Source organism: Propithecus coquereli, unplaced genomic scaffold (assembly GCF_000956105.1).
Source record: "Propithecus coquereli isolate 6110/MARCELLA unplaced genomic scaffold, Pcoq_1.0 Scaffold162, whole genome shotgun sequence".
In the NCBI taxonomy this organism is placed as follows: Eukaryota; Metazoa; Chordata; class Mammalia; order Primates; family Indriidae; genus Propithecus; species Propithecus coquereli.
The window spans coordinates 2,620,154-2,634,974 of NW_012140747.1; the positions used below are offsets into that span (position 1 = coordinate 2,620,154).

The 14,821-nt window shown below is 41.3% G+C and overlaps 1 protein-coding gene across 1 annotated transcript in view; it reads left to right on the plus strand.

Annotated features, from left to right (window-relative positions):
• Positions 1–68: 68 nt before the first annotated feature.
• THEGL (theg spermatid protein-like) overlaps positions 69–14,821 on the plus strand; it is a 48,968-nt gene continuing 34,215 nt past the window's right edge. Inside the window, exons 1-2 of the mRNA XM_012641101.1 lie at positions 69–603; positions 10,460–10,703. Of these exons, the coding sequence (XP_012496555.1) occupies positions 69–603; positions 10,460–10,703 (779 nt within the window). The remainder of the gene's footprint in view (positions 604–10,459; positions 10,704–14,821) is intronic.

Below are 14,821 nucleotides of genomic sequence, written 5' to 3' on the forward strand. Positions count from 1 at the left end.
GGAGCCGAGAGCGCCTGGCCCCCAGCAGGGAGGGTGAGCCGCGCGCGCCACGGAAGCTTCTGACAGGAATGGAGAGCCAAGAGCTCTCAGGTTCCTCCCCGCTGACCGAAGTGACAGATGGGCAGGAGACGACAGATGTATCCGCCAGCCCCGAAGTCTTACACAGGCCCCTTGTGCTCAAGCTCCTCAACGTGCACGAGCCGAGGGAGTCTGAGGAGGAATTCGAGAAACCCGAGGAGGCCGGTGAGCAAGACCGGAGAGACAAGCGCAAGGGGCGTGATGGGTCCGTCAAGCCCCGCAAGTCCAGCGGACCCTACGAGCCCCACGAGCCCCACCGACACTACGAGCCTCACGGACACTACGAGCCCTACGAGCCTCACCGACCCGAGCCCAGCGACCCCTACGAGCCTCACGAGCCCCGGGCGCCCCAGGACCCCCAGGACCCCTATGCACCCTACGAGCCCCATGAGCCTCGCGCACGCCCCAAGCCCCGCAAGTCCCGCGAGGCCGACGAAGCCCAGTTGCCTCCCGGGGCCGCAGGGATGATCTGCCCGTCTCTGATCGCCAGAGCCCCGCCACGGCGTCAGCGGTCTCCCCGGCGCGGTAGGTGCTCCCCCAGCCCGCCCCCGCTTCCTCGCTGCCCCCGCCCACCTGGGACGGGGCTCCCAAGGTGAAGGTTTGTTTGCATGCAAGAACTTGGCGTCTTAAAGGAACTTAACGCTTGTGTCATTTACCTGCTGCTTTGCAGTCATCTCCCGTTGCGCTTCGAGCGACTGCACTGGGAAATCGACACGCTCATAACGAGACAAACCGAATCTTGTCACTCCCACGGCCACCTGATGACCCCTAGCCATCCCGATGACCTATTGTTACCTCCCTTTGAAGCCCTTCTTGATTCTCCTCTACAGTTAGTCATTGCATCCCTCTGGGTTGCACTTTGAACATTATTACCCTTATTATAGCACTTAAGATCTTTTATTACATCGTTTATCTTTCTCCCCAACTGAACGAAGGGATCCTTGAGGGGAGGACATTTTTGTCAGTGTTTGGCACATGGTCCCATGTGGAAACAGAGCATTCACTGGGCAAATATTTAAAGCGTACATCTACTGAGTGCTCACACTGTGCTTGGTCCTCACCACGTTCACAGGGTAGCAGGGCTGCTGGGACTTGGGTACAAACATCCTTGCTCTGACCACACTAGCGCACTTCTGACCCCTCACTGCTGACACAGCCCCACGCAATTCTTTGTCCACGTTGGGCCTCCCGGCCCTTTGCTGACCAGTTTCTCTCAAACGTTCTTACTGACTCCTCCTTCCCCAGCCTCCATTCTGTGGCCCATCATTGCATTTGTTCCCTTCCGTCTTCCACCTCCCTTGGCTCCGGGGCTATCCACCACACTTCTGAGAAAAAACCTCAACCCCGGTTAAACTCGGCCATCCTTCTCTTCTCTTCCTACACCTAAGCAGTTGGGTCTCGCGGTACAGAATTGCACAATCACACTGACTGGTCCGTTTCAATTTCATCTCAGTTGGTCGCTCCTCACTGGCTAGCAAGCTCACTTCATTCACCTGCTAAGTTAGTTCTCCCAGTCTCTGAGATGATGACCAAATGCCTTTATGTCTCCTCCAGCCTTCACACCTTTAACCCTCACCAGCTGAAGACTTTGCCTCGTACTTTACTGAGAACATAGAAGTGATCAATCATGAACTCCCTTTTGTTCTTACCATGAGTCTATTGCTTTACCCACATCTGTACCCATGGACTCTGCCTTTTCTCATGTTTCAGGGGAGAATGGTGCTTTTTTTTTTTTTTTTTTTGGTGAAAAGTAAAATTCTTCACTTGTGCTTCAGATTCCACTCTTGTCTCCTGAAGAACCTTGTTGCTACAGTTATCCCCTCTCTCTCCTGAAGCATCAGTTTCTCCCTTTCTAATGAATCAGTCCCACGAGCATACACATATACTCTAGAATCTTCCACCTTGAAATAATCCTGGGCCCTGTGTCTTCTTCAGACCCCTCCTTCCCCCACCATCACCACCATTTTTCTGTTCTCCTTCACTGCAGAACTTGTCAAAAGAGTTATCTAGACTCACTGACTCCATTTCCTCACCTCTCATGCTCTCGGAACACCCCGGCTGGGCTTCTTTCCTCTCTACTCCACTGAAGGCTCTGGTTTACTTCCTGCCTTTCTCTCCCCTGCCACCCCTGTCATCATGCGTGGAGATCTCACAGCCACGTGGATGGTCCATTTGGCTTCTCAGTTCTTTGACTTGATTACTTTGAATGATCTTGTTCTTCACTCCATCTTAGGCACCCACTACCTTAGCCCTTGTCAATTGCTGTACTATTTCCAGAATCTCTATTTCAAGCACTCTAATCTGTAACCATGTCCTATCTTTCCAGCTTACTCTTCCATGAACCCCTTATCAAATTTTCAGCTTCAAAGGGACTTCTAATCCATTGACCCTACTAACCTTTCATTATATATCACTACCTTATGTCCATCTGTCTCTCCTCACTCACCTTATATTCCATGGACCACAATGGAATTACTCCCTTGTCTCCCTCTCCTTCTGTCATTCTTGCCTGGTTAAATCCACCTCTTGCCTGCACTTGTGAAAACAGATAATGACAAGAGAAAGGCACACAACTATGCTGACTGACCTTTGAATTCATGCCCCGAACTTCAAGTGGGCTCTCAGTGCTGCTTGGCAATCATACTACATTTTCCCAATCAATTCATTTCCCAAATGTCCCAGAAATCATGGTCAGTGCTCTCTTTCCTCAAACTTCCTGTGTTCTTTCCTCCCTCCTCACTCTTCACTGATGATTTTGCTTTTTTTCTCCCCACTGAGAAGAAATCACAAAAGATCTTCATATCTTTCCACCATGAAATCTATCAAACTACCAGTATCTACACATATATTATCTACACATGTATACTCCACTTTTCTCCTGTTAATAATGGATGAACTGTCCTTGCTCCTAGTAAGGCCATTCCCTCAATCTCCATGTTGGATTCCACCCCATCTGACTTCTTCTTTTTCTTCTTCTTCTTTTTTTTTTTTAAGACAGACAGGATCTCTCTCTGTTGCCCAGGCTGGAGTACAGTGGTATTTTCATAGCTCACTACAGCTTCAAATTCCTAGGCCGAAGCGATCCTCCCACCCCAGTCCCCAGAGTGGGACTGTAGGTGTGCACCACCATGCCCAGCTAATTTTTCTATTTTTTTGTAGCAATGGGGTTCCCCTCTCTACTAGATCATTCCCACTGGCATACAAACATGCACACTAATTCCTGTCTCAAAAAACCCCACAAAAACCCTAACCTTCCCTTAACCCCATGTACCAGGTACCCTATTTCTCTGCTTTGCTTTAGAGGAAAAATGAGTTGTCTGTAAGTCATTATTTCCATGTTGTCTTTTCCCATTCTCTTGAGAACCACTTAATTGAAGCTTTCATCCCCTCCACTGAGCTGAAGTTGCTTTCGCTGATGTCACAATGACCTCTGCCTTAGCAAATTCAATGGCTAATTCTTCATCCTCATCTTACTCATTTGACACCTTCACTCCTTACTTCTTAAAAGTTTTTCTTGGCCGGGCACCGTGGCTCATGCCTGTAATCCTAACACTCTGGGAGGCTGAGGCAGGAGGATCACCTGAGCCCAGGAGTTTGAGGTTGCTGTGAGCTAGGATGACGCCCCGGCACTCCAGCCCAGGCAAGAGAGTGAGATTCTGTCTCAAAAAAAAAAGTCTTTCTTGACTTGACTTCTGGGATACCACTGCCTCCATTGTCCTACCTCCTTGATTGTTCCTAACTCAGTTTCTTTTGCTGAATCCTCCTCTTCCCAGCCTTTGGTTGAAGTGACTGATGGCTTAGTCTGCTCAGATTCTTCTAGAACTTTCCTTGTTCCCTGGATGTTGTCATCAGTTCCATGGTTTTAACTATATGCTGGTAACTTCTTGAATTATTTCTAGCCTCAGTTTCTCCCCTGAACTCCAAAGTTTTAAAACTAGTTGTCTATTTAACATCTCTGTTTGAGCATCTATTAGGCATGTAAAACTTAATGTGTCCATAACTGAACTCTTACTTCTGCACCCAAACTTGTTTTTCCCTCAATGTTCCCCATTTCATCAAATGGCACCACTTTTTGTTCATCCAGGTTGCCAAAAAATTTGGAAGCATTTTTTTTTTTTTTTTTTTGAGACAGAGTCTCACTCTTTTGCCCAGGCTAGAGTGCAGTGGCTTCATCTTAGCTGACTGCAACCTCAAACTCCTGGGCTCAAGCAATCCTCCTGCCTCAGTCTCCTGAGTAGCTGGGACTACAGGCATGTGCCACCACGCCTGGCTAATTTTTCTATTTTTTGTAGATACAGGGTTTTGCTATGTTACTCAGGCTGGTCTCAAACTCCTGGCCTCAAGCAACTTTCTTGCCTCAGCCTCCAAAAGTGCCAGGATTACAGGCATGAGCCACTGTGCCCTGCCAAGAATTTTTTTTTAATTTAAAACTTTTTTGAAATTTGTAAGACATTCGCATGCTTCATAAACAGACACAATATAAGGAGACATACAAGGAAATGTCTCACTCCCACACTGTTCCCTCCTAAACCCTCTCTCACCTTTTACAGATAACCACTTAGTTCTGTGTATCTTTATATAAATATAAGAAAATGCCATGCAAGCATGTTTGTTTTCCCCCTTTCTTATTCAAAGGGTTGCACACTCTATACTCTTATTCACTCTTTTTTCCTCCCACTGGACAATATATCTTTCCATATAAGGACATATAGAATTTCCTCTTTTTTAAAAAAAAAGCAGATGCATTATGTTCCATTGTTTAACCTCCAGGTTGCTTCCAGGACCTTGCTATTATAAACAGTGCTATAATAGAGACACCTGTACATATGTCATTTAGTACCCTTGCAGGTATATCTGTAGAATGAATTCCCAGAAGTAGGATTGCTGGAGGGTAAATGTATTTGCAATTTTGATTTCACAAAATTGTCCTCCAAAGGAGCTGATGCATTTTGTGTGCCCAGTAGCAAATGGAAGTGTCTTTGTCCCCATAGTCTCATTACTGTAGTGTGTACTTAAACTTTTGGCTTTTTGAAAAGCTGATAAACTGGTTTGTCAATTAAGTTTTAATTTACATTTGTCTTATTAAATGAGTGATATTGAGCATCTTTTTGGATATATATTTTTATGTGCTTTGCCTATATTTCTTTTGGCTCAATACATTTTTTCCTTATTTATAGGGAGATTAGCCCTTTGTCTGGAATATGTATGACATATTTTTTCAGTTTGTTGATAGTTGTTTTGTCTTTGCTTATTTTTTTGTTTGTTTCACCATAAAAACATTTTTATAGTAAAATTTACCAATAATTTCTTTTATGACTTCTGTATAGAATCATATAATTAGGAGGGCCTTTCTAGGTTATGAAGGAATTGAGCCATATGTTTTATTTCATGGTCTGTTAAAAAATATTTAAATCTTTGATCCATTGGGAGTTTATCCTGATGTACAGTGTGAGTTACAAATCCAACGCTCTTAGTGACTGCCTGGTGGCATGTGTCGTCTTCACACAACTGGAATCCGGTGAAAATGAACATGAAAAATAGATTTGAAATTAGAGGGAAAAAATCACAAAAGTGCAAATGTAGGGGTGTGAGAGGAGGCACAGCTCATCCCTTTGTCTTAATAGTTAGCTTGGGGATGTGATATTTTTGAGCACTCGTTCGAATGGAAACCTCAGGTTTGTTGTTGTTTAACCAGATGGAGGGGCTCGTCCTCTTTCTGCCTCCACCATCCCACCCTCAAGCAAATCCCTGTCCCACTCTCTCATCTCTTGCCCTGTGACCCTGAGCTAAGGCCGTGGGGAGCAGGCTAGGGAGCTGTGCTTAGGAGAGGAGCAAGGAAGAATGGGCAGCAGTGACAGATCCGATAGCTTAGTATGTCATATCGAAGAATGTCCCAATGTTCATTTATGTAGTCGTACCCACTACATGACTGGACTGCACAATAGTGCACTTAAAAACCTCGAAAATGTAAGTCTTATTGAAATACTTATACCTTCCAACACGGAGCAAAACTTGCTAAAATGTTCTTGAGGCATTTCTCTTCCCAAGTCCCTGTCATCATGACAGCGAGTCCTCACGAATACCTTTCCTATTTCTCGCAAGCTCCAGCCCGCCTTTCTCTCTCCCTCTCCTGTCCTCCACTCCCACCCCCAGATCTGTTCTTTTCTTCTGAGAAGTGCTCCTGGCCTTTTCTTTGCAGGTTAGCTGTCCCCCATTTGGTACTCAAACATGGACTTTTTAGAAGGCAGGGCAGAAAGCAAGGTGAAGAATTGTTACACTTCGATATTGCATCCTCATCGTGCTACAGAATGATTTACTTCTGCATGCGATGGGAATGTCCGTCAGGGAGGAGCCGCGTTTGCGTCGTGCTTTCTTTCCCCCAGCAGATGGCAGTCTTCCCACAGATGACCTGGAGCACGGGCTGGTCGTCCCAGGTGTTCGTTAGCAGCAGCAATGGGGTTTGTGTGCTACAGGATAAAACAAAAACATTTAAAGGGAATAATATAACCATAATGTTCTGATTTATCTCCTAGAGGGAGATTCTATTAATTATCTTGCCCAAAATACTTCAGTGGCTTCTTCCTAGTGCCCTTTAATAAAAGCAGAACTCCTCCAGAGCTCATGGTGATGGGCCCAACCACAAATCCTTCTGTCTTTTCCTTGCTCCCTTCCTTCCAGCCATCCTGACCCACTGTCTTGCTGATTCCACCGCAGGGCCTTTACACTTGCTGTTTTCAGTCTGCAATGCTCTCCCTCTCTCCTTTCCCCTTCTCCCCGCAGATCATCACGTAGCTGGCACCTTCTTGTCTTTCTTTCCACAGTTCAAGTGTCATTTCCTCCAAAAGGCTCTTCCCGGGCTGCTTTTCCTAAAGTAGGCACCCCCTTCCTTCTGCCTTAACCAGCCACATCATGCTGCTTTATTTTCTTCCCAGCACTTATCAGTGTCTGAAGTTATTTACTTGCTTATTGTCTATCTTCATACCTAGATGGTAAGCTGCATGATGGTGGGACAGGGACTTCAACTCTCTTGACCCTTTTCTATTCCAAAGCTTACAATGGATGGATGAAGTCACTTTCTAGATTCACTCAATCGTTATTGAGCGTACAGTAGCTTATGTTCATTAGGTGTTCTAAATATTTAATGTAATCTCGTTTTATCTTTAAGACAACCCCTTTGAAGTAAGTGCTGTTTGTGTCCCCATTTTACAGATGAGGAATCTGAGACTCAGTACTTTGTCCCCCACCCGGCACGTAGTGGTGGGACCAGCGTTCAAAGCCAAATCAATTGATCCAAAGCCTATGAACGACTGCAATGAATAGATAGGTCGGCCCAGATGGTCTTGAATGGGAGAGAGGAAGTACCGCTGTAATTTTCTATGGAAGAGGGAGCTGGGGAATATTTTGGGGACATGGAGTGAAATTGGAGTTGGGCTACAGGAAGATCAGCCAATATGGATAGATTGGCTGTTTCCAGAAAAATTTGAATGTTTGAACACTGCTGTGCCCAAGAGTCACGGCGACAGATGCATACTGGAAATTTCAACTTGACCATACGCTTAGTAGCAGAGGATGCTCGATGCTGTTGGAAAGAGCACTGGACTAGGAGACAGGAAACTTGGATTTACTTCTGGTTTTGTCTTAGCAGGATGTCTGTTTCTTTTCTAGTGAAATGAGATGGTTAGACTGGCTAATGACTATGAGCGGCCATAGTGTTGAGTCTGTATTTTAATGCAAACTGCTTAATTCGATATAATAAGATTTTGCCAAAGTGTGATTACTATATATTCTTGAATATAAGGAAATTAAAAAAAATGTTTTTGCCAATTTGAATATATAAACTTTTAGGGATTAAAGTTAAAATAGACAAATGTTTATTTATAATTATACTATAAAAATTAAAATTAAAAATTAACATATTAAACTAAAAATAAAATAACACATTAAAATAAATGATATAATTTAGAAATATTTCTTATTCCTAATGTCATATTTCATGGAAAACAGTTTTATTTAATTTTTTCACATGCATGTTGTACATCACTGGAGTCAGTTTTTGAGTAATTTTACATACTTTTTAAGTGAGAATCATTTTTATTTCTAAGTTATTTGAGATAGAAAACTTAAGATATTTTTATCATGGAAATTTTCAAACATGCACAAAATAGAGAATGCCATAATAAACCCCACATACCCATCATCTAGTTTCAATACTTAACGTTTTTTGAATCTTGTTTGATCTAGGCATCCCCCACCTCATTTTTGGGGCATCCTATAGGACAAATTTGTTTTAAAGAAAATAGTTGATATCATGTCATTTCACTCATAAATATCTCCATGTACATCTCTAATTGCTAAAGACGTATTTTAAGAAAAATCCCATAATTATCATGTCATAATTACACTGAACAAAATTTACAATTTATTCTTTGAAACCATCTAATGCCCACTAAATACTTAAGATTCCCTAATTGTCTCAAAAATGTATTTTTGAAATTGATGTATTCGAATTATGACTTAAACAAGGGCCGAACATTGCATTTGGGAGTTATCTCTTGAAGGAAACCAAAATATTTCTCCCCAAAATATTGAGGATTGTTAAGTTAAAGACACTAAAAACGCAGGCGAACACTCTGCCTCAGCCTCTGTGTGCCTGATGGCTGGACATAAATCCTCCCTTGCTGGACACAGCACTTGCTTATCGGCCCAGAGAAGGCACCAGCAGGCACCAGAGAAAGCTGGGAACAGATTTTACTATCTTTCCCACATTTTCCTGCCTTCTTAGAAGACTGGAACTGCTCTCTCCTTTGTCTTGTCACTATATAAGATTTATGGCCTTTGTTAAAATACCATTTAAGCAAAGCCTCCAAGTCACTGCCTTGAGAGAGAAATACTTTCGGAGAGGCCTCTCCTGCTGATAGGTATAGCACCGTGTTCATAAACTTCTGCTTGTTTTTCTTTTAATCTGACACTTGTTTTCAGGGGAGTGTCTCAACTAAGAACCTAAAAATGGAAAGAAAACAAATCGTTTTCACCCCTACAGTCTCTTCAGTCTCTGCTACTCTTTATCACTTAAACCTTATCTTCTCTGCCTTTATGAAACACCATTTATTTGTCAGAAAAACTGAGTGAAATATTCTGAATTTGATTCTTTCTTTGTGACATCTTTAACTTGTTCCGTTATCCCCCCTATTTCTTGCCAACTGCAATTATAGATTAAGAGGCTTGCTTAGATTCAGAATGAATTATTTTTGGCAAGACTCTTTGGTGGGTGGTGCCGAGCGTGTACTTTCCCGGGCATCACACTTTGAACAAGGCACAAGATGTCTGGCTCGCCCACCTGTGGGGAGTCTAAGATTGATGGGTAGGTTCACGTAAGGTCAGCCTGATCCCTCCATTTTAAAGTTCCCCATCACCCTTTCACCTAAAGTTTTTCACCAGTCTTGCTCATTGCCTAAGTTCCATTATTTTATTTGGAGTGAGACAGGTCCCCTTTGAACCTGTGTTTGATGCAGTCACTGGAAATTATGTTATAAGCCATCAGAACCCATTCATGTACCCATTCCCCCATGACCCATTTATAAAAAAAAAAAAAAGGAAGGAAAAGAAAAAAAAGAACCCATTCATATAATGCAAGAGTAGGAATTTAAAAAAATTCATCCTGTAGGTGTACTTTTGTCTTTACAATACAATCACTATGTTCTTTGTGTATTGTTTGTTTTGCTTTATACAATGTTTAAAACTTGTTTAGAGCAACACCCAGCACTCATGATTATAAGATCATATCCCCAAAAATAATTACTAAAGTTGTTTTAAATTTCTTAACCCTTCCCCCCTTTTAAATACTAATTTTGATAGAGAGAACTCTGTAATTTTCCCATTCTAGCACTTACTGAAGTTGTTTCAGGCTAATATGTTTTTCCTGACCAGTTCTTTGTTGGGAAAATAAAGTAATTGAGAAATTGGCTCCTAAGATGGGCTCTTGTAAGAGCTTGTATGGAAGGTAACCTCTTCTTTCCTGAAGAATAATTTCTTTGGGAAAAATCTTGACTTATATTGTCGTTTATAATACTTTACAGGAAACTTCCTTACTTTTCTTAATTTAACTTGGTTTCATGAAACACATATCAAAAGTGAATTTTGAAGAAGGAAAAAAAAAGTAAGAATATAGGATTCTGTTTAGCTTTCCATGATCAAGTCTTATGATTTATTCTATGCCTTGTATAACACCAGTAGGACCTCACAAGAGAGATTTCTTTCTTTCTTTTTTATTTCAAGATATTATGGGGGTACAAACATTTTGGTTGCAAGTAATGACTTTGCCTAGCCAGATTTCTTTACTATTTCACTATTTGACGCAGCCCGGCACGCCGGGCGCCCCCAGCCCACCATGGCCTAGACGTCCCGCTCGGCCGCCGCTGCGAGCGCCACCTGGCGGGCGACCTCAGCCCCGGCGTGATGCTGGCGGCCGCTGGGCAGCAGATCCGTGCCCGGCCCGTGGACCTGCACAGCTCCTTTCCCACCGGAAACACGGATCAGAAACTCAGCAACTGCAAAGTCGATCGCTCGCTGCGCGTCTGTGTCGCAGAGACTGAGAGACGGGTGTTCGCGCGGCGCCGGCAGCACGCGCGGGGACATTGAGCCCATCCCGTGGGCGCGGAGAGAAAACGCGGAGGACCGAGCGGTCCACGCGGACCCGCCCAGCGCACACAGGATGGGCCCGATCGTGTCGGTGCTGCGTCTGTTTGCTGTTTGCATTTGCACGTGGTCAAGTGATCTGCCTAGGAGAAACCAAGGGATAAACCAAGGGATTAAACCAAGAGATAAATGGTGCTGAAGCGCCTGCTCCACCCTTCTCCCCAGAAAAGATTCCAGTATTGAGAACAGTTGGTGTCTTTGCTTCCAGTAGGAGAATGCTCAGATACGACCGTGCTGGGCTTTGTCCTATGTTCCTCCTTTGTTTCATTTTATTCTCCTTCCCCTTCTCCCTCCACTATTTTTTCTACCTCCCTCCTTGACTTTTTCACCTTACAACATACATATCGTATTGTAGTGTATGTGTTTATGTAGGCAACCTCAAATCCCTTTAGAAATGAGGGGAGGGTATAAACACATAAAGAAACCAATGAAAATACATGTGAGCACATGTTTACAATTAGGTTTAACGTTTTACTAATAGTAATTTTCGTAGTTAATAGTAAACACGTCTTAACAATTACTTATCAGTTACTTAAACAAATGTTTTTGTACCCACAGAAATTTAAGCAGAATCTTAATTCCTGGATTTTTAGAATTGATAGTAGTTGCCATTTATTGTGCATTTACTATGTTCTGGACATTATGCAGAGTGCTTTACATGTATTATTTAACTTTCACATAACAACCTTTTGAGGGAAGAATCCATTTTACACGTGAGGAGACTGAGTTACAGCCAGCGTAACTAAACTTGCTCAAGATCAGAGGTTGGAGCCAAGATTTGATTCCAGGTTGATTCTAGAGCTAGTGGTCTTAGCCATTAAAAGATATCATAGTGGTTCCCCAAACTTGTCTGCTTCATAAAATACCCATTCCTATGTCTCTCCCCCAGAGATTGTGACTTAATTGGTCTGGAATGTAGCCTGGGACCTGGAATTTTAAAAAGATCCCCAGGTGATTCTAATCTTCAGAAGAGTTGGGAAATCACAGTAATGCTGCTTTGCTTGGAACGTTAGCTCATAACAGCTACCTGAGAGCTATTCCGTCCTACCAAATAGTCACATAACATAAAAAGTGTGTTTTCTAAAATAAAAAGTGAAAGCTCCACCTATGGGAGAAATATAGCATGTAAGGGCAGTTGGAAAGAGTGTTATTCATTCATATTGTCAGTATTTATAGATGGTCCTTTAGGATTGATTCAGTATCATACTGTCTCTCTGACCTGTGTATATAAAGATGAAAACCACAGTTGGTAAATACGTAAAAAGTCCATAGAACTAGGCTGTGATTTTCTTGGGTGACAGCAGGGCTGGGTACAAGGGGTATTTTCATAGACTACTGTCCCCTTAGGTCTGAGTCAATTTAGTCTTCAAAGGTAGAGCAATAGAAAATATCTGAATTTAAAAGTTTCATTTACTTTTTTTTTTTTTAAGTTCCTAGCCTGTCTCCTACTGGACGGTAAACTCCTTGAGAAGAGAGATATGTCTTACTCATTTGTGTTCTCTCCACACTGGCACCATGCTTGCACCGAGGAGCCAAATCATGAATTGGTTAAACAGTTAATTGTTTCCTACCATGCTCTATGAAAGCCATTGATTCGCTGAAGTTGTAGCTAATAATACTAACTACCGTTCACTACTATACAAGGTGCTTTACATAAATATGACACTGATCTTTACGCAGACCTACGTATTATCCTCCTATATGAGAGAAGGAAACTGAATCTCAGAGAAGTAATTTGCCCAAGATTGTGCAGTCGAGTAACAAAGCTAGAGTTTGACCTGCGTCTGTCTGATGCCGGAGTGCACCTACTTTTCTTTACCCAGAGCATTCCAGAGGGTAGAAAATGTTATTTCAGAACTCTCAGGATTAAAAATTCTCAAGAGACTCTGTCTGGAATAATCCATCATTCTGAGGCCTATTATGACAGGCCTTTGGGTACTTCTGATACTATGATTGCCTACATTTTCCCACATTAAAAAAAAAAAAAAACTTCTAAATATTATTTTTCAATTGTTTAACCATTTCTTCTGGTTTGGACATTCAGGTTTATCTAATTTCCCACTGTTAAAGACACCACAATGAACTTTTTTGTGCATAAATCTTTGCCTGCAATTGGAATTATTTCTTTAGGGTACATTTCTAGAAATAGAATTGGATTAAGGAACATAAACATTACTGACTCATATATACTGCCAAATTCCTTTTCATAAAATATACTCATTTAAACTTTTACCAACAGAAACAGCAGTACTCAGCTCATCTGGGCCTTCCAATACCTTTATCTTTTGCAAAAAATTCTTGCCAACTTGATAGTTTAAAAAAGTCTCCTTTTTTATTTGCATTATTTTGATTACAAAAATGTTTAAACCTTTTCTCATGTTTATTAGCCCTTTATATGTCTTCTTGTATAAATTCAGTTCATATCGTTTATCTATTTAATTTCCTACACCTTAGTGTTTTTCTTCTTAATCTTTACTTTTACACTCTTCAAATGTTAAGACTATTAAGGCTTTAGCACACTTTTTTGCCAAATATTTCTCCAGCTTTTTGTTTCTTTAAGTTTTAATTTTTGACACACAGAAGTTTTAAGTATTTTAATCTATTTATGTTATCTTTTCTATTTTTGTCACTTTTAACTCTAAAAGACTAACATCCAGTGATCCAGTAGATATTCTTTTATATTTTTCTCTAATTAAAAATATTTAACCCCTTGATTTTCCTGTGGTTTATTTTGGTACATAGTATGACATATTTAATTTGCCCATTTCTCCAAATAGTTATTTTTCCTAGCTACTTCCTCTTTTGTTTGTGATGCTATCTTTATCATAGCTTTAATTCCTGTTGAATCTAATTTTTGCTTTTACTTTTATTTTCTTTTAGCAAATCCTGCCTCCTGTGGCTTTATAAGGACATGGTAAGACTGCAGCTATGGAACTGTTCTCACAGACCTAAGCTAGTGGGCCAGCCATGCTTGATGGGCTGACTTATTCTGGGGCATTTGAAGTGAAAGTCCATCTTGAGGTTTTTGAGAAGGTGATTCCTATGCTTTGGCTTTGTCATAAGGCCCTTCTCTAATCACAATTCCTATGGAAAGAGGAATGAAGGAAGATAAATTGGGAAAGAAGATTGAGATGTATGACAACACTTCTTATAGTCACTTAGTTTTTCACTTGTTTGCTAGATACTAGGTTTGTTGCCCACTGGACCTGAACCTTTAAGGGACTGGGATTCTGCATTGACAATCTCATGTCATAGATTTTATGAAGCTCCAGATTAATATATCCCAATCCCCCTTGCCTGTAATCCAAGTACAGTAGCTAATGAAATTTCAAGAAAGTACCCTCCATGGAAAAAAGTAAAGGAAAAAAAAGTGTGTGTGTGTATGCACATGCAATGTGCGCAAATAAATGCTGAAAATAGATGCTTACCCTTGGTTTGGCTGAGATGTAGTTAGAAGAGGAAACGATTCTAATCTGAAAATTCAAAATCTAAAATGCTCCAAAACCTGAGACTATTTGAGCACTGACATGATACCACAAATGGAAAATTCCACACATGAGTACTTAACACAAACTTTGTTTCATGTACAAAATTATTTTAAATATTGTATAAAATTACCTTAAGCCTGTATGTATAAGACATATATAAAACATAAATGAATTTCGTGTGTAGACTTGGGTCCCATCCTCAAGATACCTTATTATGCACATACAAATATTTACAAATCCAAAAAAATCCAAAATCTGAAACACTTCTGGTCCCAAGCATTTTGAATAGGAGATACTCATCCCGTGGAATCATTGGAGAAATACCAGGGGCTCAGATCAGTGCTTCATGTAGGTGAGAAGTAAATAATACCAGATTTTGTTTTTATCCACTTTTTAAGTAAGTGAGTAAAAACCATTCATATTTATATTTATTGTTTAGCCTATTTACATGTATGGCTATTACTTAGGCTTATTTTGTATTTTCTATTTACTATGTTTTATAGCACTTTTTTTCTTTCTCTTTCATGCAGTAAATACTACTACCCCATTTTTGGGTAATA